This window comes from Nycticebus coucang, chromosome 22 (genome assembly GCF_027406575.1).
Source record: "Nycticebus coucang isolate mNycCou1 chromosome 22, mNycCou1.pri, whole genome shotgun sequence".
Lineage (NCBI taxonomy): Eukaryota > Metazoa > Chordata > Mammalia > Primates > Lorisidae > Nycticebus > Nycticebus coucang.
In genome coordinates, this window is record NC_069801.1 from 53,905,492 (window position 1) to 53,931,410 (window position 25,919).

Below are 25,919 nucleotides of genomic sequence, written 5' to 3' on the forward strand. Positions count from 1 at the left end.
GAATGGTCCTGGTGTGTTTCTGCACTCTGCCCTCAGTAATAGCATTCCTGAGTGTGCTTCTGTCTCGACAGCATGCCACAAAGCTTTTAAAACTACAGCAACACAGTTCTACTCTGTCTAGGCTGTTGCTTCCATCCATTAATACTGTTTCCCTCCAGTCTGACATCATAGTGCAGTCTCTGTGGGCTTGCAATGACATTGTCTTGACAATTCCATAGTGAGATGGAAAACTAATATAAAGTCCTTTCCTGTTCTCAAACCTTCACCCCATCCCTTCTCTTTGCCCTTCCTCTTCCTCCATGTTCCCACACTTCAAACTTTTACTTTTAGGCCAGTTTATTGAAGAAAATGACATGTGGCCCAATCCTCAAGCTATTTGAATTTCTAGATACTGAGATTATTTATTAAGATTCTAACTGGTTCAAATAAATCTCTCCAAGGTGTCACTGCCTATTTGCCAGAAATTGGTTTTGTTCCTTCCTTTCCTCCCTCCCTTCTTTTTCTTTTTCTCTTTCATGTACATCTACTGAGCATGGGCCTGGCCCATGATAGGTGCTGGCAGTTCAGTACACAGTAAAACTGGAGTGGAGAAGAAATAAAGTATACAAATATTGCAAGTGTGATAATTAAGTGTTGAGAAGATGTGCAGAAACTGACCAAAACATACAACAGGAGACATCTAGCCAGTCTGGGCATCAGGAAATATTTTTATTTTATTTTATTTATTTATTTATTGTTAAATCATATCTGTGTACATTAGTGCAATCGCCTGTGCCCATTCTAAGATGCACCGTAGATGTGGCCCCACCAATTAATATTTCCCCAAGGGATTGATTGATGTTTATGATGAGACCGAAAGATACCTACCCTTTTCCCTGAAAATAAGACAGTGTCTTCTTTTAAGGTGTGCTCCCAAAGATGTGCTAGGTCTTATTTTCAGGGGATGTCTTATCTTTCCTGTAAGTAGGTCTTATTTTCGGAGGATGTCTTATTTTCGGGGAATCAGGGTAGGAGTAAACAAAAGTGGAAAGAAAGATAGCTGGACTTCACAGGTAGGTAGAATCCAGGCAAGAGCGGGGTCTAGGCGTTTAGGATACAGGTGAGATTTAAAAATAATAGATCATGGAATAAAACTTCTTATATAGGAAAATAAAGACAGGGTAGGTTCTTATTAATAGGAAGGAAGCTTAGATGTCAAGATAACAGAGGTCCCAATGGAGTCCAAGAATAGGTGCAGAGGGAATCCTTGAGCAGATAAACTAGAGGGTGTTATCGAAGAGAAGATTAGTGAGAAGTAACTGAGAGGGCAGGCTGTTGGATGGCTCATTTATAGGAATAATCCATCTCCCAGAATGAGGTAGAGAGAAAGGTTGTGAGCCAGGGCTCAAAGCTTTCAACTGCTGTCCAAGGTTGGACAATTAAATTTGCAAACTTATCGTAGAAAAAGTTCTATGTCCCTAGTTGCTTAATAGCACTATGGTCACCTTTGAGGTTCTCCCCTTTGTAAGCTATGCACCAACACCAGTACCTAGTCCACTCCTAAAGCACTTTTGGAATTCTTCTCCTGAAATGGCCATCAGGGCTGTTGTACAACCGACAATTAAGTTTGGGAACTCATCTTAGAAAAAGTGCTCTGAAGGACACACTAGGCACTGGCATTGGTGCATAGCTTCCCAAGGGGAGTACTTTGAAGGTAACCTTACTTATATTCAGCAACTAAGGTTGTGTTCACTACCTTAGTTGTCAGACCTTGTATACTAGTATCATCTTATAGATTAGAGTTTCTGAAAGTGTGGTCTGCTGACCCCAGAGAGTCACCAAGATCTTCTTAGGGCATCTGTGAGTTCAAAACAATTTTTAAAATCATACTAAGACATTATTTGCTCTTTTCACTGTGTTTCTGTTTGCAGTGTTGGTACAAAAGCATAGGTGGATAAAGGTAGCTGCTGGGGCCTTGGCTGAAATCAAGGCAGTGCCACCAAACACACAGAAAAAAAAAATTATTTTATTTAAGAAAGTCATTACTAAAGCAGTCAGAATTATTAATTTTATTGAATTAAACCTCAAAACTTGAATGGATGTTACTTAAAATTATTTAAATACTATGTGACAAAATGGGAAGAATACATGAAGAACTCTCCCCACACTATCATGGTTATTTTGAGGAAAAGCAATTGTTTGAGTTGTAAGTCACAGAAGCCACTTGTCTTGGTTTGGGATGCTATAACAAATGACCCTGGACTGGGTGGCTTAACCAAAAAAACATTAATTTCTCACATTCCTGGAGTTTGGGAAGTCCAAGGTCAAGACACTGTCAGATTCTGTGTCTGGGGATGGCCTGATTACTGGTTTGTAGGTGGTTGTCTTCTCCCCATAGTCTCACATGGTAGAAGGGGTGAGGGAGCTTTCTGTGGTCTCTTTAATAAGGGCACTAATCTCATTCAAGAGGGCTCCACCCTCATGACCTAATCATGCCCAAATCTCCTGCTTCCTAATATCATCACATTGGGGATTAGGTTTCAACACATAAATTTTGGGGGGACACAAACAATCCACAAAGTCCACTTTTTCCTTGGAACATCATTTTTACCTGATGAAATAACTGCCAAACTATGGTTATTCAGGCTTAGATATTTGGCATACGTTATCTTAAAAATGCAAAGAGCTTATTACTTCAAGGAAAACAAATCACATTATTTATTACCAAGGATAAAATTTGAGCTTTCATGAGAAAATTAAAACTCTGGAAAATTTCCACTGCTATGAGCTTAATAAGATCCCTGGTGATATTAACAAGTTTGATTTTTTAATATTATCTAGTAAAATGTGTCAATATTTCTAAGACATATATACTCAGTGAACTATTATTTTCCCAATTTCTAATACCCAATGTTATAAAAACAGTACATGAGCATAAGATCCATTCAAAGTGTTTATACAACAATGGACTTTAATCTAACAAGAGTATAAAAAATTCACTGATATATTTTCAGATTCTACTTTGTAACTAACATAAGAAACACCACTTGTCAAACTTTGGCAGAAATGTAGATTTAGAGTAACATGTAATGATATTGGTATTGTAATTTTAGATAAATTAATAAACATTTTTAAATGTCCAGTTCTTTTTTTTTAAATTCTGTAAGTATCAATAGGTCTGCCCCGCTTAAGGCTCTTAGGGGTCCTCAATAATTAGTTGAAGTATAAAAGGGTCCTGAAACCAAAAGTTTGAGAACCGGAATTTCCTGACTATTCCACTGCTCCTTATCTAGGATTGCAACCTTGGCATCATCATTTATCAAGAGTAGCAGCTCATTACCTAATTAGCATAAGATTGGAAGTATCTTTTTCCCTGCACTTGTGACATAATCACGTCATTCCTCACAGCAGAGGCTGCCTGGCTCTCTGAGACTATGGAAATTCTGGTGGTGCTGGGCAGTTTTCCTACTTTGCCCAGTGGGCTCACCTGACATTGAAGTTGGAAAAGCAGCAGTAGCTGCAGCAGTGATGATGCTATGGGGAGAGGCAAATGTTTGCACCCAGGCAAGCTCGTGGCTTGCCACTCTCACCCTGAATGAGAGTTTTAGCCTGTTGAGGAAGCAACATGGGATAAAGGAAGGATCACGGCCTTGGAAACATTCTCTCATTTCTTTTGGCAGATTTGTAAAATAAAAGCAGCATTGATCATATCAATGTATACAGTTATGATTCAATCAAAAAAAAAAAAGCAGCATCACTTTCCCATCCAACCAACTAGTTCGAACTTGGCCTCTGTCACCCCTGGGCTCTGACGTTAGGGGTTGCTTAGCTTTTAGGAATCTCAGCTTTCTTATACTGTATATAAAATAGGGCTAATACTATTTATCTCTCAGGATTGTTACAGGAGTTAAGTGAGATAACCCACGTAATGTCTCAGCATGTAATAATAAAAGCCAGCCTATAGTAAACACAAGCATTTCATCATATTTCAATAACCTGTTAACTATGTCATTTTTAACATTTTCACCAATGGGTCAAAGCTAGCAAGTGGTTACGATTCGCTCAACCCTCTGATGACACCACAAGTCTCAACCACAGCTATCTGCTACTTTGGCTTTCCAAAAATTTCTAAAATTTGGTAGCCTTCTACAGTACTCATCCATCTGGGATTGAGACATATTAAAGGGATAATTTATATAAACCCTCTGACACCATCCCTGCATTTAGTAGGAGCACAGTAAGTGTTCATTCCTCATTTCTTATAAACCATATTTTCCTAGAAGGAAAATGTGCACAGTTGCTTCTTTGCTTAAATTCTGTGTCTCAGAGTTGATGCAGGATCTTTCCTCTCTTTAGGAGAGTAAGTCGGGCTGCTACCCCTACGGCAGTCACCTGTCAGCTGAGCGACTGGTCTGAGTGGACAGAGTGCTTTCCATGCCAGGACAAAAAGGTAAGGCATTTACGACCAGTTTGGGGCCATTTCATATTTGATTTGTGTATCAGGCATTCAAATGGAGATAAGCAGTTGGGGCTATAAACCTAAGGGACTGGGGAGAAGCAGGTATTTGAAAGCCAGGAGCACATGGCTGGTGCAGTTCAGTTTTTGTTTATAAAGCGTTACTGGGTGAGGCTGCAAAGGACATGCAAGTTATGAATCAGAGGCAGAAAAGTGGTCATCTGGACATGGTCACATTTATCCCCGATGGCCTCTCTGGGTGTTGGCCAATCTATTGCCCTCTGGTCAGGGTCATCCGGAGGGACTGATGGCTTAGTAATGAAATGTCAAGCTGTTGCCAGGAAGCTGAGTGATGATCTGCAAGGCTGGTTAAACCAGATGCCACAGAGGGTCCACCTGAGGAGTCCACTGTCGGGAGCAGAAGGGGCCAACACACCCAGGGAACAAGGGCGTGTCTGTCTCCCTTGCCCTTCTAAATGGGTTTGGATAGTCCAAAACCATCCCCAAATCCCCTGGCATTTGAAGGGAAGGGGGATGTTGAGAGCTCTCTGAGCTGGCAGTCAAGAGTATTAAAATTCTGACTTGGTTCAGAATCACTGGCTCCTGGTGATAATGAAATGCCACCTGACTTCTACTCTGTTTTATTACTGTTTTGTAATTACCTTCGCTCAGCACTCGCCCCTTTCCCGACCAGGCATGTCTCTGCCTCACTCTCGCCTGATAGCACGGTACTGTTGGGTGGAGTCAGGCGTCCTCAAACTTTTTAAACAGGGGGCCAATTCACTGTCCCTCAGACGGTTGGAGGGCCGGACTATAGTTTAAAAAAGAAAACTATGAACAAATTCCTATGCACGCTGCACATACCTTATTTTGAAGTAAAAAACAAAATGGGAACAAATACAATTCATACCGCCGCATGTGGCCTATGGGCCATAGTTTGAGGACCCTTAGGTGGAGTGTTTATGCTTAAGTTCTGTAGGTTAAGGAAAGGGAGGAATGCTGTCTCCAGAAGAGGGATTTCAAGGGAAAAGTTACAAATGTCTTTCAAAATTGCCTCTGGTAAACCTGACTGTGAGTTAAGTGACAAGTGTATGAAGCCAATAAATAAGATAGGGACCCTTCATGGTCCCTACCGCCATAGGCAAATTGCTCACAGACTGGTGGGAGATACAGGCAAGTAAGTGGATGCTTAACAACAGCCTCATGTGACAGGTGTTAGGAGAGAGGGATGCTCTCAAACCTGCAGAATATGTTAATTAGGGAAAGCTTTCCAGAGAAGGTCGGCCATGACTCTTGAGAGATAAATAGGAATTTAACTGGATGAGGAAGGTGGAACAGAGAACCTTCCCCGCAAGTAGACAGACTCTAGAAATATCTTGGCCAAGCTTTTCATTTGATGTTTGGAGGCCCCTTACAATATTCCAGCTGATGAGTTTGACACCTGTGGTTGAACACCCCCATTTAGGGACATTCATCCCCTCAAAAGACAGCTTTGTAGGCAGATGTCAATCATTACATAGTTATTTCTTATGTGGAGCTGAGATCTGCCTGTTGGTTGATGGAGTGACAAGAATGTGCCTGGTTTAAAATCTGATTTAGTACCGACACCGGAGCCTCTTGCAGCCGAACAAGTTTGGGGGGACCATCTGCAGTGGTGATATCTGGGATCAAGCCAGTTGTTCCAGCCCCACAGCTTGTCACAGGCAAACACAATGTGGACAGGATTTCCAGTGCAAGGAGACAGGTGAGTGGCATTCCAGTGGGAAGACAGCTGTGCTTGTCAAACGTTACGTGAAAACGCTTCCCCAGTCCCCACGGAGCTTGTTTTTTTTTTCTTTTTTTCTTTTGGGAGAGTCTCACTCTGCCACCCTGGGTAGAGTGCTGTGGTGTCATAGCTCACAGCAACCTCAAACTCATGGGATCAAGCAATCCTCTGGCCACAGTCTCCCGAGTAGCTGCAAGTGCAGACACCTGCCACAATACTTGGCTAGTTTTTTTTCTATTTTTGGTAGAGACAGGGTCTCGCTCTTGCTCAGGCTGGTCTCAAACTCCTGAGCTCAGGTGATCCACCCACCTCAGCCTCCCAGAGTGCTAGATACAGGTGTGACCCACCGCACCTGGCTCCCAGGGAGCTTGTCAAAATGCAAATTCCTGAGCCCTTCCCTTAGAACAGGCGTCCTCAAACTTTTTAAACAGGGGGCCAATTCACTGGTCCCTCAGACTGTTGGAGGGCCAGACTATAGTTTAAAAAACAACTATGAACAAAAGCCTATGCACACTGCACATATCTTATTTTGAAGTAAAAAAACAAAACGGAAACAAATACAATTCACACCGCTTCAGGTGGCCCGCGGGCTGCAGTTTGAGGACGCCTGCCTTAGAGGCTGCCATTCTGTAGCTTTGGGATAGGGATCCAGGAATCTGCATTTTAAACCAGGCCGCCAGCCCAAGTAATTTTGGTTCAGGTTTGTAGGAGCAGCTGTTGATTCATTTAGAAAATGTATAAGCCATTCACTCATCTACTCATTGAGCAAATATTGTTGGGAACACATTATGCACCAGGCAGTGACCTGCGGTTAATATAGAGATTAAAAAACTTAATGCACCTGACCCCGAGGAACTCCTAGTCTGGGGGAGTGACCCTCAGGCGTTAAGGACAATACACTGGCACATGCATATGGCCCTTGGGACTGCCCTGCAGGTGGTACCCAAAACTGATTTGGGGGAGTTGGGCCAGGCTTCAAAATGGCACTTAAGTTGAGAGTTGGAAAATAAAATAGAACTTTCTAGAAGAAAGAACACACAAAAGCATGGGGATCAGGGACTCCAAATCAGTGCAAAATATTTGCAGCATCAGGGCTTTGGGAAGAGAGGTGAGTGATGGGTGATTGCAGGAACCCAGGGCTGCATAGTTAACTGGGGGCCAAATTGTCCCATTTGGAAGAGGAGGAGCGGGAGCTACTGGAGGATACGCAGTGAGGGGTGATATGGCTGGGGGTGCTTTAGAAAGATTACTGGAGCCTCAGTGCGGAGGCTGGGTAGGGAGAGAGGGAGACTCGGGCACAGCCTGAGCTGGGGAAGGGGGCTGCAGGTGGGAGCTCAGGATGCTGGGAGGAGGTCAGAGCAGTGGGGGCCCAGAGAGAGGCAGGGCAACGTGTAGGCTAGTTCAGCGGTGGGAAGGAGCCGTGGGTGGTGAGGGACAGGGGAGTCCAGGCAGCAGTCACAGCCTCTCCTGTCTCAGGTCGCTGCCTGAAACGCCACCTGGTGTGTAACGGAGACAGGGACTGCCTTGATGGCTCTGACGAGGAGGACTGTGAAGATGCCAGGGCCTTTGAGGATGACTGCAGCCAGTATGAACCGATTCCAGGATCGCAGAGGGCTGCGCTGGGGTGAGTCTCGGCCTGCTGGCTGTTCAGGAGGAGGGATGATGTCTCTGCAATTAGGAGCATTAGGTCCAGCGACAGCAGGGGGCCGTTTTGGAGGGTTCCTCTGGAGGGCATTCTGTGAGGCAGCCCCTAGCACAGCTCGCCCAGTTCCACCTACTGGATACCTGTCCCACCTACCTGTCCAAGGGTGCTTGTCTCCTTTCACCACCCCCCATGCTACTGCTCAGCACCTCTCACCCCTGTGCCATTTCCAAGGCCCTTTAAGAAGCCACGTCTTCCATGGGGTCTTCCCTGACATTCCACGAAGAGACCTCTTCTGTGATCTGAGCGTCCTTTCCAACAGCCCTGCTCACAATCTTCTTTGCACTGTAGTCCCTTGTCTAACCAAGGCTAGCAGTGAGACAGAGTGGCCTTGACTCCACCTTCCCTGCAGCTCACTCTAACCTCTGAGGCCGCAGTTTCTTTGTCTTTATCTGTTAAGATTCAATCAGCTTTGATTGGGTGGCTGGTGAGCTCAGTTGCTTAGAGCGTGGTGCTCAGTCAGTGCTGAGTCTAATTTCTCTTCATCATTCAGATGCAGTTCCTTAAATGAATCATACTCTTTCTTTTTGAGCCTTAGTAAGTCTGGTTCTTTCCTTCTACAACACTCTTCCCCATAGTCCTAACCTGGATAACTCTTTACGTAGTGTTATGGACAGACTCATGGTCTTTCTCCCCCAATTTATATGTTGAAGCCCTAACTCCCAATGTGACTGTATTAGGGAATAGGGATTTTACAAAAGTAATTAAAGTTAAATAAGGTCATAAGAGGGAGACCCTAATTCCATAGGTCTGGTGGCCTTATAAGAAGAGAAAGAGATAGCAGAGATCTCTCTCCTTCCTTACAAGCAAAGAGAACAAACCACAGGAGGGCACCTCAAGGAGGCAGCCATCATCAAGCTGGGAAGAGCCCACAGTGGAAACCAGCATGACAGTGCCCTGATCTCAGACTTCTAGTCTCCCCGACTGTGAGGAAACAACTGTTGTTGGAGCCACACAGTCTGTGGTATTTTGTCATGGCTGTTGGAGCAGACTAGCACACCTAGGCATCATCTCCTTTAGGAAGCCTTGGTGACAGCACCTCCCGGCTCTAGGCACTGCCAGGGCTGGCTGAGTCCCCTCCTGCTCCTCCCAGAGCCTCCTGAGTGTCCTGTGGTCCCAGCCCTCACCCTACAGCGCTGGGGACATCTGTTGGCATGTCCATCTGCCCAAGCTGAGGGCTCCTTGTCCTCTCTGCTTCTCCAGAACCCAGCACATGGCTCCGCTCAGAGTGACATTTCTGGGGATGTTAGTTCTCTGCCCCTCTGTCTTTCCTTTGGACCACGTCCCCTAACTGGGACATAAACTCTGTGAGGCAGGAGATGACTTCTGACTCACGTCTTTCACTTCCGCAGCCCCTGTGTCAGAGCTTGTCCTGTAACAGCTTTTCAGCGAGTTATCCGTTGAATTGAAAACAAATTGATGTGATCAGCTGGGTCTTTACAGATAAGGAAGTGAGTAGATGTAGTAACTGTCACAGAGTGACCCAGCCATGCTGCAGTGCACACAGGGACGGGTCTGGGTGCCATGAAATGCAGCTCTCATTCACTGTGGCCTAATCGTTCCGAGATCACAGCGCACCTGCTAATTGGCATCAAATCCTGTAAGTGCATGTAGACATACACGTAAAACAGATGACCACAATCTGTTTTCTTTCAGACCAATTGTTTCAGTTTGCTGGTATTGCCAATAACAAAGTACCAACATCTGTACTGTAGTACTTAGATTTAACCTGTGCAGCTTGAGCAACAGAAATGTATTTTCTCATAATTCTGGAGGCTAAAAATCTGAAATCAAGGTGTCCACACACAGAGGGCGGTTCCCTCTGAGGCCTCTCTCCTTGGTTCGCAGATGGCTGCTACACCCTCTGTCTTCACAAGTTCTTCTCTCTGTACTTATCTGTATCCTAATTTCCCACATTAGAAGGATACCATTCAGATCCGATGACCACCCTAATTACCCTAATGACCTCATTTTAACTTAATTACCTCTTTAAGGACTCTTATCTCCAAATGCAGTCACAATATGAGGTTTTGAGGGTTAGGGATTCAACATGTAAATGTTGGGAAGACAAAACTCAGCCTGTAACATTAATCAAAGAGGATTCATATTGATTTCACCAGTGATCACAGAGTAAACAGAGTAGGGTCATGAAACACCAAGGTACTGAGCTGGGAGATAATCCCTCTTTATTAGCAAAGAGATCTACAAACCATGGCCCTGCACTCAGGTGATACAACTAGGAGCATTTCAAAGACATTTTCTGAACAATGTGCTTTGCCTGCACAGAATACTGAAACCAGCAAAATGGCCCTTCCTCTACTCCCAACGGCTGACATTTTGATGGTTCTTCTGTTCATCTCAGCTCTCAGAGGCTTTTCTTGATATCTTACCTGCTTTTAATTTAACCATTTTCTAATTTTAAATTTTTATCTTTTGTTCAAGAAGTAATACATGTTTGAGATAAGAATTGAGTCTTCCTTCACCCTCCACACCTGCTCCCCACCTAGTTGCCTTGTCTCTCATTTCTCTCCAGAGCCGACCCCATTGACAATTTAACATAGGTACTTCCAGATAATGTAAAAAAAAAAAAAAATGCATGGTTAATGCACATTGTATGGAAAACATACCTATGTGTACTGTGAATATTAGGTCTACTTTACATGAACATGGCCAAACAATAGATGTGTGTAAATTGCATTTTTTCACTTCATAATGCATGTTTGAGATTTCCTTTTATATTTTTCCATCTCTTTTTAGTAACTTACATAATATTCTATAACAGAGATTAGCGAACTATGGCCTGAAGACCAAATTCAGTCTTCCGCTCTTGTAAATAACATTTTACTGTATGGCCTAAGAAGCTTAAAATATTTACTGTCCACCTCTTTAGATTAAGAAAAAAATTGCTGACTCCTCTTCTGTAGTATAATTAGGTAGTTCATTTCTTTGACTGCTACCTATTGATAGCTAATTAGCTTATTTCTTTTTTTCATAAACAATGCTGTAATGAACACCCTCATATACACTTTTTTGTATGTGTGTGTGAATATTTCTGCATAGATTTACAAAGGTAGTGCTTTTTTGACTATGCCTTTTAATTTTCATTGGGGCTTTTGCAACAGTTTTTCCAAATATTAAGAGGGCTGACCAGAAACTATTCAGCAATTCACTGTGGAAAATATGAAAAACAATAACTGGATACTTTCCAGATCACCCTTGCATGTGGCTTAATGTACAATTAGAGTTATAATACAATCTTAGGGCTTACTGTTCCTTTGAGTTTCTGTTGGGTCTGTTGGAGGGCAGAAACACGTCCTCCATTTATACACTATACACTAGAGTGTATAAATTTATATTTATACACTATACACTAGAGTGTATAAATTTATATTTATACACTAGAGGCAGAAACACGTCCAATGGGTGAGAAGATAGAAACCAGAGGGTGTGCAGTGAACCTAGATTTTACAGTCAACAACATCTAGGAAAAAATCCAGCTGTGACTGTAGGCAAGTGACTTAATTTTTCTGAGCTTCCATTTCTGCATTTGCGAAATTGTCGTGAGGTTGAAAGGTAATCATGCTGTATGTCTGGTAGAGTGTGCATTCAATTCATCATAGCTATTATTACGTCCCTTCCACTGATATGAAGAAAGAGGCGGAGGAAGGGAGCGGGGAAGGAAGGTGACATACGTTGAATTTCTGTGACCTGCCACGTGCTCTGTAATTATCCATTTATTCCTTTGAAGTGGGTTTTATTCCCAGTGTTTCCCCTGCTCCATTTCGGCCTTGGTACACAGAGGGCATAAATAAATGTGATCAGTGCTATGCCACAGGTGGTCCCTGACTGTCCCAGGAACACGGAGGAGGGAGTAACTGTCTGTCCAGAGCATTCAGAGAAGGCCGCGCGTAGGTGGCGATGGTTGAATTGGGTCTTTCAGGATAAATGGGAGTTGAGAAGCAAACAAAAGCAATAATTTTATTATCTGTAACATACCAGGCTTTTATTGTCAGGTATTAGAACTCTTAGCCAACTCTCATGTTTTAGTTCTATTAACTTGCCCTTTTCAGAAGATTAAAGCTGTATTTCACTTATTTGACATTGTATTTTACCTAAATATGGTAAAACCATCCAGGTCCTAAACCAAGGAGTCTGGGCAGACAAGTTTTAAATATGCCATAGGGAGAAGCATGGTAAAATATTTCTAGAAGAATATTAGGTGAGGGAAAATAAGTACCATTTGTTGAAGCCTAAAGGTGCTATCAACTTTACTTCCGCTTTAATTTAATGCTCCCATTTAGTCTTTACAAAACCCGTGAGAGGTAGGCATTAATATGTCTATTCTTTAAATGGGGCAAATGAACTTCAGAGAGCTTCTAGAAGGCATTCAAAGTCCCACAACTAGGAAGTGGCAGAGTCAGAAATTAAACAGGAGTCTCCCTGCCTTTCAAACTGTGCGCCCTCTGACACCCCACCTGCCTTGAGCACGATGGCCGATCTGAAGATTGGCTTCTCAACCTCAGCTCTATCAGTGACCTTTGTGAAAGAGCACAGTGGCAACATTTACTCAGGACTTGATAACGCTAAGTGCAGTTATGATTTCTTTACATGTATTAACTTCTATTTGACTCTTGTGAGTGTCGTAGTTATTATTAACTGCTTTTTACAAATGACCACACCGAGGCACAGAGAGGTTAAATGATTTTCATGAAGTCGCACAGCTAGATGTGATAGAGTTGGGAAACACATCTGATTCCTGCGCTGGGACTCATAATCACTGTGCCTATTTCTCTCAACAAATGTGTAGGGGTGCCTGGTATGTGGAAGCACTGTTCTAGAAGCTGAATGGAGCCACCGAGATGTTCTGGTTAAAGGGAGCCTGGGGGCCCAAGCCAGCCTACTCAGTCTCCCAGGGTCACCAAAATGGCCCTGAAGCTATCTGGAGGAACCCTAGGGCTCCACAGAACACAGATTGAGAACGATATCTTGAACCAGTTACATCTTCCAGAGAATGCTAGCTTTGCCTTGCCAACGCTCTCTCACGGAAGCTGCTTTTTTGATTTAGGTACAATATCCTGACCCAGGAAGCAACTCAGAGTGTGTATGATGCCAGTTATTACGGGGGCCAGTGCGAGATGGTTTACAACGGGGAATGGAGAGAACTTCGATACGATCCCAGCTGTGAGCGTCTCTACTACGGAGAGGATGAGAAGTACTTCCGGAAACCCTACAACTTTCTCAAGTATCACTTTGAAGTAAGTCTCACTGGGAGGTTCTCAGGCCCCTGCAGGCTGGGTGGCAGGAGGGAGAGGCTGCTGATGGAGATGTCATGTTCTGGAAGCTTTTATTTCCTGTAGTGTTTGCTGGGGTCTGAAGGCCCTTCTGCGCCTGCCCCCCTCCCAAACCCCACACCTGTCAGTGTTGAAGAGTGTTGAGAGGCAGTGAGAGGCGTAACATAGATGTGGCCAACCCACCTGTTAAATCTGGGTTCCATGCCAAAATTAATTAAATAGACCAGGGGCCCTACCCTCCGGGTTGCCCATCAGGGGATCTATTTCCAAGCTGTGGCTCAGCTAGACTATAGCTACAAAAGACCTTGAGCAGCTAGCTCACTGCCCCTCTCTGGCCCAGGTCCTGAGCTGTAAAGTGGGGGCCAGACAGGGCAGAGATGGGCAGGTTTCTGACACCTGTGCCCTAGCTCTGCCCAAGGAGAGCTCCCGCTGAGTTCTTCCATATTTGGGCTTTTTGTACACGATTTTATTTGATGAAAATGTTCTTCTGTTCAAAAGTGCTATGAAACTGTTGATGGTTCCTAACATTCCCTCCACCTCTAAACCTCATGGTCGTCTGGTCATCTGGAACACCACATGGCTCACGGTTGATCCAGAGTCTGCTCCATTTCTTTACCCCTCATCCTTTGGGTGAGATGTCTATTTAGCAAACATCACTGAAGGCTTAAGGTGTGTCAGGTTGCTGCTTCCACTTACCTCTCCATTTAATCCCCACAACACAACGGGATAGATGTTATCATTGTCCCATTCTAAGTATAAAAAGAGAGAATGATAAAGGGATAAGGTATCAGGCCCCAATGTTACTGCAGTAGGTGGCAGAGACAAGATTCAAATCCAGGTCTGTCTGAATTAAGCCCAGGCTACCCATCATTTAGAAGAACAGATAGGCTACATACAGGATATCTGTAAAGAGAGACGGGAGGATCCCAGGATTCTGACCAATGATCGGGTCATATCCGCCCCTCCCTCAAGTTTCAAGAGAAAGGTTTCAATAGAAGCTAAGGCCAGGCTTAGGGGTCTGTTTGCTCCCCTAACTTCACACCCACCTCTATCCTGTATCAGGTTTATGGTAAACCAAGCCGGAAGACAGTGCCACATTCCTAATCTCAAGAAATGTCTAGGGCAGTAATTTTTCAACTGGTGTGCCATAAGAGGGTCTTAGATGTGCCTTGAAATTTTTTTAAGATCATTAATTAAATTATTTTCAAAAGCAGTTCAAAGCACAATTAAGTGCATACTTTTTTTTAACTTTTTTTGATCAACATATTTTAAGTGTGCTGCAGGAGTTTAACTATAGGTTCAAGTGTGCTGTAAGATGCCAAAAAACCCTGGTCTAGGGTCTATGTATCAGCCACCATAGACCAGGCTATACTGTGGGAATAAAGAATTCTCCCATCTCAGTGGCTGAAAGCAACAATGCCTCGCTTTTGCTACTTGTGCGTCCTAAGGTAAAAAAGAAGCTAATCATCATAGACACTCAGGGACTCATGGAGGCTCCATTTCAACACATGCTCTCACGCCTGGTGACCAGATTACTCGCAGGCTCCTGAGGCTTGCTTCATTGGCTCAAGCAAAGCACCAGACCACGTCTCACTTCAAGCTGACAGAGAAATGTGATTCTGTTGTGTGCCTACAAAGAAGTAACCAAACCTTTGTGGGCAACTCATACCCCTGCCTAGGACAATCCCGATTTGTACAATGTCCTTTGCTCCTGTCCTCCCAGGGCCACGCTCAGACGTGGCTTTCTGCATCTCTCCTTTACAAAGACATGCGCTGCCCTTCCCTCCAGGAGGGACAAGCCAGCTGGAGAGAAATCCATGCTCTGAACAACATAATATTTGATCAGAATTGTGTGTGTGTGAATGCACATACACATGCATGGTACATAAATAAATATTTTAACAGTACTGCTAAACACTGACTAACTCTGCTGCATTGTCTATATTTTAGCAAGTGTCAATCTGATGCTTGGATTTGCCTTATAAAAGAAGTACGTGCATGGCTCGGCACTGATAGCTTGGTGGTTAGGATGCCAGCCACGTACACTGACATTGGTGGTTTTGAACCTGGCTCAGGCCTGCTAAACAACAATGACAACTGCCACAACAACAAAAAAAAAGAAGCTGGGCGTTGTGGCAGGCGCCTGTCGTCCCAGCTTCTTGGGAGGCTGAGGCAGGAGAATCGCTTAAGCCCAAGAGTTTGAGGTTGCTATGGGCTGTGATACCACGACACTCTACCCAGGGTGACATGGTGAGACTCTGTCTCAAAAAAATAAAAATAAAAAAATTACTTAAATGATACGAAACTTTTTATTTTACAAAGCAAAGATGTAAGTATGAAATATGAATTAAAAAACTCTTCTATGCTCAGGAAGCAAACATGTATTTGTTTTTTTTTTTTCAGGCCCTGGCCAATACTGGAATGTCCTCAGAGTTGTACGACGATGCAAATGACCTTCTTTCTAAAGTAAAAGATGACAAGTCGAAGTCAAGTGGCGTGACCATTGGCATAGGCCCAGCCGGCAGCTCTCTGATGGCAGAATTAGGTGTACTTGAGTCAGAAGATTCTTCATTCTTGAATAAGTTAAGCAAGTATAATGAGAAGGTATTAAAATATAATGTCTGTGTCTCATAGTATCCCATAATCTTCACTGAGACATGTATTACCTTAATTGCATTAAAAAGTACAGTGGTAATTGAACCTTAATTTGCTCGTGTAATTGGAAATGTCTGATCAGTGGTAATCAGGTTTGTTTTTCTTATTATGCTTTTGCACAGGGAGTCATCACGAAGGGAATAAAATCGAAAGATAAGACTAGAATTCTCACTTCACCTCCCCATCCTTTTTCGTGGTTACCTGGAGCATGTAGGGAAATGTGTAGCATGGTAATGGGTGAAAGGGGAACCAGGCAGGCCCTCTAAATTTGGCCAGGAAGAATTCTAAAGCAAGACTTGCTTTTCTAGATAGATAAGAGGACTGGCATGCTTAAAAAAATCTTTCATTTAGGGCGGTGCCTGTGGCTCAAAGGAGTAGGGCGCTGGCCCCATATGCCAGAGGTGGCTGGTTCAAACCTAGCCCCAGCCAAAAACTGCAAAAAAAAAAAAAAAAAAAATCTTTCATTTATCCATCAAATTTTAACCACTAAGTGCCTCTTACCCTGAGGAGTCAAAAAAATGCTTACTTGAGGAAGGGGCATCGGTCTAAGCTGAGATCTAAGGACTAGTCTAGACCATCCAAATGAAGGCAGAAGAGAGTTGCAGGAGAGGCTCCAGGCGTGAGATCAGCCTGGAGGTGACAATGCCACGCACACACTAGGGGTGAGGGGTGTTTCACTGGCTGAAGTGTGGGTGGGTGAAGGAAAGTAGGGAGCAGGGAGGATGGAGAGGTAATTGGGGACCTAGAGACATAGTTATCGCATTAATCAGAATCAAAAAGCCTTGATAACGTTGACACCAGGACTGTGGATCTAACTGGGGTCTAAAAACTATCCTGAACAATGAAAACACATGTATAAAAGTTAGCTTATTCAACGAATGTAAATTGAGTTCTAGAGCTTTTCCGAGGAAGTAGATGTTGATCTGAAGGTAAAGAATTGTATTGCTCTGAGGCCTGGTTGTAGGATGCTCATGTGGACAGTGCTTTGAATCAAGGCTCCTATTACCTGGAAGTGATGTTCACAGGTGGCCATCTTCCTGTAAAACCGATCCTACTATCTCCTGGTGCTATATCTTGTTCAGTGTAGGAGGATCCTACTTTTCTTCATCACTTAACAGTGTGAGGTTATCACTAGAATGTAGGCCCACAAGGGGAGGGGCCTCTCTTGTTACAATGATGCCTTCTGCACCTGCCATCGTGATGCTATTATAGGCATGAGAGATGCCTGGTCAACCAATCCAGCTAAACAACATGTCATGTCCTAGCTTAATCTTTAATAGATCTGTAGTATCTTCATCGGAGTTTACACAATGTGGTGCTTTGATTAGTGCTGGGAGAAGTCTGGAGATGACAGTGAACTGAGCTTGGAATGTAAAGGGCCGTCGTAGTGACTAGAGCTAGTCACTAACCTGGGGGATAGCTGCTGCGAACCGGACCTGGGCAGAGTGATGGGGACAGAGGTGAAGGCATGGGAGAAGTCTGGTACATGTTGGTGTCGAATATATGCTTGTAAAATGTAATAATACGCCATTACATGTATTTACCTTTGTGTGTGTGTGTGTGTGTGTATTTTCCACAGTGACTAAACACTGACCCTTTGCAGTATCTCATGTGGTAAATACATGTTCTTTGTTCTTTTGACTGGTACCATGGTGGGTGTTGGCAGAAATACAGGTTCATGAGAATTTTCACGAAGGTGCAGACGGCCCATTTTAAGATGAGGAGAGACAACATCATGCTGGATGAGGGGATGCTGCAGTCTCTGGTGGAGCTCCCGGAGCGCTACCATTACGGCATGTACGCCAAGTTCATCAACGACTACGGCACCCATTATATCACATCTGGATCCATGGGTGGCACTTACGAATATATCCTGGTTCTTGACAATCAAAAAATGGAGTCCCTTGGTAAGTGAAGCTTTACACACAGTGGTCAACACACACACCAGGACGTGGCTTGCCGTTTTCTAAGCGCTGACAATGAGCTATAGGTGATCTCATGTAGTTTACGTGACAACCACACCAGGCAGTGTTAAGGAGTATTACAATGATTTTCAACCAGCGTGCCATGAAAGGATCTTAGGTGTGCCAGGAAAAATTCTAAAGATTGGGCGGCACCTGTGGCTCCAAGGAGTAGGGCACCAGCCCCCTATGCTGGAGGTGGCGGGTTCAAACCCAGCCCTGGCCAAAAACTGCAAAAGAAAAAAAAAATTCCAAAGACCATTAATTAAATTATTTTCAAAAGAAGTTCAATGCACAATTAAGTATATATTTTTTTTACTCTTTTCTTGATCAACATAATTTAAGTGTATTGCAGGAGTTTAACTACAGGTATTGTGCTATATGATAAAAATGGTTGAAAAACACTGCAGTGTTATTTCCGGGGACTTAAGATCCTAGCGGTAAAATGGCTTGTTCGCAAGCACCACAAGCAGGATTTCAGCTCAGACTTCCCTGGCCCTTCAAAATGATCCACGTGCTATTATGTTGTAGTTACTTCTTTAAAAATAAAGAATCCAGGGGATTTTTTTAAATTTAAAATGTGAAAACTTATTTTAAATGTAGATTCTTATTCGATGGAATGACATTTGATCGGTCAGTGAAGCTGAAAACCTAGTTGTTCCAGATCCCCCCTCTTGTTTAACCTCCGGGTTTCTAGGGCCCTTCAGCTGTCCATCATCACTTCCCTCTGCCCCATTTCCATTCCTGCAGTGGCCTCTGGGCTCTTGTCCTTCACTGATTACTGCGTTGGCTCCTAAATGGTCTCTAGGGGCAGGCTCACCCCTTTCGATTCATTCTTGGCAATTGCCACTAGATGGATCTTTCTATTTCACCAATATGATGATATCTCTCCCTTGCCTAATATTCTGCCTGGCTGAGAATAAACTCTAAATTCCTTAGCATAGGGCCAGCTAGCTTCATGGTCTCGTGCTAAGTGACTACAACAGTGGTTCTCGAAGTGTGGAGTCCAACTGTCAGGACAGCGTCACCAGGAAGCTTGTTAGAAATGTCCCTTAGTTCAGCCCCCTCCCAAACTGAACTAAGTCAGAAGCTCTCAGGGTCAGCCCAATGCTGTGTGTATGAACACTTACTGCAGTTTGAGGACACTGACCTGGGCCATGAGGAGTGGAAGGCTGGGAGATCTATCTGTACTGCAAAGCCAAGTTCAAATTCCCGGTTTCAAGAAGTTGCCCCAACTGCGCCAGTCCAGTATGGCCACCCCTTTTCTTCAACCCATACATACAAATTCCACATTGTTTGTCTTTTTTTTTTTTTTTTTTGAGACAGAGTCTCATTATGTTTCCCTGGGTAGAGTGCCCTGGCGTCACAGCTCATAGCAACCTCCAGCTCTTGGGCTTAAGAGATTCTCTCGCCTCAGCCTCCCAAGTAGCTGGGACTACAGGCGCCCACCACAATGCCCGGCTAATTATTTTTTTCACATTGTTGGTCTTTATATAACACTTTCCCAAATGTCAACATCTTTTCTTCTCATCTAGATAGCAAGGTCTTTAGAAGCAAGTATCATAACTGACACTTTTCTGTCTCTTTAGGCAGGGAGTTTGAAATGGAGCATTAATTCATAGTTTTGCCTAGGATCATTCACTAATGTATCCAAGTATCTATTTTTTGAATAATACAAGATGCTGTATTGAGCATCGACTATGTGTTTGTGGTGAGGAAACAGGGATGAGCAAATCCAAATATGGTTCCTACCCTCTTGCTTCACAGTCCTTTTCAAACTGCATGCTGTGACCCAGTGGTAGGTCTTAAAATCCATATACAGATCACAAGCAAAATTTTGAACAGTGACAGCAAAGGAAAGACTAGGAAATGTCAGAGTGGATTACAGTCACTGAGGTGAGTTATCGCTTCAACAAACATGTTTTTTTTTCTAATTAAATAAAGACATTACACATGTACTGGATCAAATGGTTTTCTATAAACAGAATTGAGGAACAGTAATCACATCAGAAGCCCATTTCTGCCTCACAAGTTTTATTTTTATTTTTTTGAGACAGAGTCTCACTTTGTTGCCCTTGGTAGACTGCTGTAGCATCACAGCTCACAGCAACCTCAATCTTGGGCTCAAGTGATGCTCTTGTTTCATCCTCCTGAGTCGCTGGGAGTACAAGTGCCCACCACAATGACTGGCTATCTTTAGAGACAGGGTCTTACTCTTGCTCAGGCCAGTCTGGAATCCGTGAGCTCAGGTAATCCACCTGCCTCAGCCTCCCAGAGTGCTGGGATTATAGGTGTGAGCCACTGCACCTGGCCTACCTCACAAGTTTTAAAGAGCAGAGGCCACCAGGTACCCCAGGCAAATAATTAGTCATCCATCACCAAACATGGGAGCCCAAGAGATAGTTTACTATGGATCAATGTGAAAAAAGGGTTTAAAAAACTTTATTCAAGTGGGTCTTTTTAGAGTCATTTAAAAACAGGGAGGAAAGAGGAGGGGGCTACTGTGGCTCAAAGGAGTAGAGCGCCAGCCCCATATGCCGGAAGTAGCATGTTAAAACCCAGCCCTGGCCAAAAAATAAAAATAAAAAAAATAACACGAGGAAGGAATAACATTGCTGAGCACCTACTAGGTTCCAGGTGCTATTGCAAACATATCCTCATTCAATTTCCTTGACAACACTTGGAGATTTGTACTTTTCCAGTTTCAGCCTCATAAACACAGTTGCTCTTCAGGGAGGTTGATTACTTTGCCCAGAGCTGCAGAAATCTGTGATCAGAGCCCCAGACCTGGGGTCCCACACTGTGGGGTTTTGGCCCCCATCTTTGATGTTGGATTACTCATCAAGGGCCTGGGGTATCTGGTGGCCTCACCTCTTTAAAATCTGTGAGGCAGAAGTGGGCTTCCAATGGAATTGTCCCAGGGATAATTACCACCGTTCTGTTTATAGAAACCATATGTCGATAATAGCACCATTTGCTATTTGTGAAGAGCTGATTTTTCTATAAATCCAGAAAGTTAGTGTTGCTTTTCTATAAATATGGAAATGTGATAATCATCACCTCATCTGCTGGAGATCGCTAATAAATCAGAATGTCATTTACATATTAACCTACAAAGAACAAAAACATCTACCTTCTTTCCCTTTGACAAATAGAATCACTCACAGCTTCTCTCCATGTTTGATGTTTGGCTGGTTTCCCTTTACCAGGTTCTCCTTCCCCCGCCTCCCTCCCTTTCTTTTTTCTCCCTCTCTCTTTTTCCTTCTCCCCCTTCCCTTTTTCCTGTCTGTATCTTTGATCTGCATGACTTTAATTTACATTCTATTATGTGCTGGTTTCTAAGGGACATCCTGCGTGAGGTACATTCATGTCCTCAAAAGCCTGGGCTTGGGACGGGATGATTTAAGTGAACCTACCGGCTGGTTTGCTCTGGGGGAATCTTTTGTCCTTGGCTCTGTCTCAGATCCTCTCTGGGTTCATCCCAGAGGATGCACAAGGCTGTTTTCTTCTCATATGTCCTTTAGATCAAATGCATCTCCCCCAAAGCCAGCATGACACCATGCATCAAAAATCAAGGGAAGTCTTAGACATTGGGGAGGGATATTAGACATCAGTGGGAAGCTAACATTTCCTCCAGGGCTGTGACTGACAGCCTTCCACCTTCGGCAGGAAGCAGTAAGGTTTGGGGTTTCGATTTCTGGATTTAGATTTTTTTTTTTTTTTTTTTACTTCCTTCATCCTTTCTCTGGAGCTTTAGTTATTTGTCTTTATATCAAGATATGTCAAGGAGACTAGTGTATTCCCCATTCTGATTTCTCTGGAGTCTGCCCCCGTTACAGAGCTACTAACTTACCGTGGTCAGGTCAAGTTCTTCAAAGACACCGATTCCTGCCTCCCATGCACGTTTAGTCCCCAACGCCCTTCCCTGGCTTGCCAACCTGACAAACTTTCGCCCACCCGTTTGGGCCTTGTACAGGCATTGCTACCCCTCCCAAACCTGCCCTGACATCCCCCTACCCCTTCTGCTGTAGTTTTGTTTGGTCATTCATTCATTCAGCTGTGTTCATGGAGTTCGTATCATGAACCAGGAGAACAAAATCAGCATGGTCCCTGTTCTTGTGAATTTCACAATCACAGCCAAAAATCCAGATGTCATCCTTGGTCTCCCCTTACTTCCTGCACCATCTGTCAACTTGACTTCTAAAGCATAAATGTCACATATGCCCCTTGCTAACCTTCTCACTGGGCAAACCACCCTTATCTCTGACCTGGATATTGTTGCTGTCGTTATCAAGTTATCCACGGTCCTTTAACACTCTACCACACCAAGCGTTTTTCAGCCTAGAGTCTTTGGATCCTTTCTGGCTGGGCTGCCTTTTCCTCGGTGTTTACGTAGCAGTAACCTTATCATTCCTATATCGTCAACTTAAACGCTACCTTTTCAGGAGCCATACCTGACCACCCCCTGTGGTCTCACAAGCCCTTCTGTGTTATGTCACCCTGTTTTAATTCTCAGCCAATCACTGTTTGTTTAGTAGCTGCCAGGCTCCCATACTTAATGGTTAATTGTCCATCTCCTGTTTCTGGAATGCCCGTTCCGTGAGAGCAGGGACCTCATCTGTTTTGTTCCTTGTTGCATATTTATTTCCTAGAACAGTGCCTGGCACATAGTCAGGGCGTAACCGTGTGTGTTGAGTGAATGAATCAGGATATAAATAGCTGCAAATTGTGATAAGAGCCATGTAGAAAATGAACATGTTGCAGAAATAGAGGGGCCTGGGGACAACACTCACTCTAGGATGCTCTGGGAAAGTCTCTCTGAGCAGATGAAGCTCAAACTGAGATGAGGCCCAAAGGATCAGAAGGAGATGCCCCCAGCTTGTACTAAGGCGCTGCGAGCGGAAGGAGGTTGGTGCGTCTGTGAATGGAGAATGCGCGTGGGGCTGAAGCCCTGGCTGCTGTATGAGGATAGCCGCAGGCAAGGTTAAGGCTGGAAGAAGGACGGAGGGAGGGAGGTGGGGCCTTGGTGTGTGTCACACTTTATGGGGGCAAGACATGATTGCAAGAAGGACTTTACCTAACAATTGCAATCAGTGTAACCTGGCTTATTGTACCCTCAATGAATCCCCAACAATAAAAAAAAAAAAAAAGAAAGAAAATATTGGAAAAAAAAAAAAAGAGAGAGGCCTCAGAAGGTCTTGTTGGACAAGGTGGAAAGTAGCAGCTGCACCTGCCGTGACAGGGAAACCAGAACAGGGTCATCCCCAGGGCTGTGGTCTAATTGTGTGTGGCAGATCGTCACACTGTCACATAGAGAAGACTAACAAGGCCAGGAGGGCTCGGGGAGAGCAATGTAAGGGCTCTTGCTGATGTCCAGCAACCTTGGAACAATATGATAGACATGGGACATATTGTGAAAGTAGCATTTACAGATGTGAAAGAAAATTTACAGATGGACTGGGTGTGGATTATAAAGTATACATCACTTCCTCCTCTATATTATGTTTCTACCAAGCGTGTACATGAGCACGCACACACATCTATACAGGGGTTAGAAGGACATGTGTTTGCCCAAGGGTACCAACCTCCTGGTAAAGCCACCCTGAAGGCATTTGGAAATTTGGGAAGGATTCTGGGGGTGAAGAGAGGACTCAAGGGGGGAAATATATGTAGGTACATATATATGATGTATCTTATGTTAATTGAGATATTACATATTAATTTTACATATTAATATTAATTACATATTACATACTAATCTCTTATACTAGATTATATATTAATCTCTTCTACTAGACCATGAACTTTTACATACAAATTCTAGGCATATTGTCCCTGAGGTATTCTTTCTTTTTTTTTTATTAAGTCATAAATATGTAAATCATGTACACATTAATGCATGTATGGGGTACAATGTGCTGATTTTATATACAATTTGGAATGCTTACATCAAACTGATTAACATAGCCTTCACCTCACTTACTTAATTATTGTGTTAAGACATTTATACTCTGCACTTAACAGATTTGACATGTACCCTTGCAATATGCACCATAGGGGTGGTCCCACCATTTATCCTCCCTCCCTCCAACCTCCCGTCTCTCCTCCCATCCGCCTCCTCTTCCCTCCTTCATCCTGGGCTATAGTTGTGTTTTATCATTCATATGAAAGTGTGGGTGATTATAAATTTGGTTTCATAATAGTACTGAGTACATTGGATACTTTTTCTTCCGTTCTTGAGATACTTTACTAAGAAGAATATGTTCCAGCTCCATCCATGTAAAGATAAAAGTGATAAAGTCTTCATCTTTTTTTAGAGCTGCAAAATATTTCATGGTTTACATATGCCACAATTTATTAATCCATTCATGGGTCGATGGCACTTGGGCTGCTTCCGTGACTTGGCGATTATGAATTCTTTGTGCCTGGAGCAGGGCTGGGCCCGCAGTGGCGGTGCCAGGAACGCCCATTGAGCGGCATCATCCTTGCTCCCTCCCCACCTTCACCTCTTACCCTCCTGTCAGAGATTCCACTGCAGCTCGTCCAGAATCCCTGCCCAGTTTTCCAAATGCCCATGGGCATCTCCACCAGGAAGCTGCCACCTTTGGGCAGTCACATCACTGTCCTCACCACAAAGTCTTTCTTCATCGTGTTCCTCTTCCTGAATTCTTCATCAACCTTCTCCAAACACCGTCAAATGACAAGCTAAGGGACTGTTTATGGCGTGCTAAGCTCCTTACTAAGGGCCTAAGTGCCTTCACCAAGATCCTGCGAGAAAGGAGAAGTGTCTTCATTTCTATAAGTGAAGGAAGAAAGGCTGAAAAGTCGTACCTATAAGTAAAAACTATACGAGATGTTCTGAGTTAAAATCCAGCATTTTTTCTCTCTTATCTCAGCTGCCTCCATTAGGATTTATGGCACCGGGGGATCATTTGGACTTCCTCCCTCTCTCCCCATGCCTCCTTCGTATGTACCCACGAGTCTGTGCCTTTCTTCCCCTTCCCACTGCTATTGATGACCACCTGGTGCTGCTTTCCCTGCAGGTTCCTTCCAGCCAAGCAGGCGTGCAAAATCAGAAAAGTATTCTGAAGTCAGATGGAGCCCCCATAAATGCCTCAGGAAGCAAGCTAGTAAGGGTCTGTGGCTCATGTGGATGAGACCTGACACATCTGTTTTAGCATCTGTGTCTTTGTTATCTCAAAATGCAACAGGACGTAGAAGGCTCTTCCATCAGTTAAGGAATCTCAGGAGGTCTGCAAGGTTACCTCTATCAGGGATGCTGTCATGGAAACCTTGCATGGAATAGAAAGTTCAACTTACAGACCTCAAGAGTCTAACGCAGCGCTTCTCAACCTTCCTAATGCCGCGATTATTTTCATTGTTACAAAGAGGTCATGACCCACAGGTTGAGAACCGCTGTAATCTAACAGCTCACAATTCTGTGATTTTTTAGCCTCATTGAAAAGGATTTGCAAAGACCTTGCTGAAAATGTCTTCCACGGATGCTTTGCTGCTGCTGAAAACCAGCGGGGCTCTCTAGTTTCACTCAAGCCAGCAGGCAGTGTGGCAGTGGAAAGAATTCTTTTTCCTGACATATATTTTGCTCTTTATCTAGGCTCTAGCACTGAAGAGCTGGTAAGCCTCATTTTCCCCATAAATAATGTCAGGATAATTAAAACTACTTTAAAAGACTATTGGGAGAATTAGTGATAAAATGCACTATAATGATAGCTGAAACACTGTCCAAACAGTAGTTTCTATTATGGAGTATAATTTTGGGGAGGGGGGTCAGCTCATTTCAAAGCCATTTGATCAAGGTCTGTGGAATTAAGAAATACGCTGTACCATGATAGCAAGCAGACTAACAGACTCGGGAGTCAGACACATCTGGGTAGGGATCTTGGTTGTCACATGACCTTGACCAAGGTGCCATATTTAATATCTCTGAGTATCAGCTTCTTCAAGTCCCAAATAGGAATAATAACAGTGTTTGCTTGAGAATAATTCCAAGGACTTATTAATATGATAAATGTATGGGGCATGACAATTAAGATAGTGAACTCATCTTAGAAAATATGCCACACCCCTCAATGCTGAATATCACTATAGT

At 43.6% G+C, this 25,919-nt stretch overlaps 1 protein-coding gene across 2 annotated transcripts in view; it reads left to right on the forward strand.

Annotated features, from left to right (window-relative positions):
- The window catches only part of C8A (complement C8 alpha chain), a 72,008-nt gene that overhangs the window by 16,485 nt on the left and 29,604 nt on the right, over positions 1 to 25,919 (forward strand). For both annotated transcript variants that reach the window (XM_053576180.1, XM_053576183.1), the window contains exons 2-7: positions 4,336 to 4,429; positions 6,035 to 6,179; positions 7,677 to 7,824; positions 12,968 to 13,157; positions 15,597 to 15,797; positions 17,515 to 17,755. In XM_053576180.1, the coding sequence (XP_053432155.1) occupies positions 4,336 to 4,429; positions 6,035 to 6,179; positions 7,677 to 7,824; positions 12,968 to 13,157; positions 15,597 to 15,797; positions 17,515 to 17,755 (1,019 nt within the window). The remainder of the gene's footprint in view (positions 1 to 4,335; positions 4,430 to 6,034; positions 6,180 to 7,676; positions 7,825 to 12,967; positions 13,158 to 15,596; positions 15,798 to 17,514; positions 17,756 to 25,919) is intronic.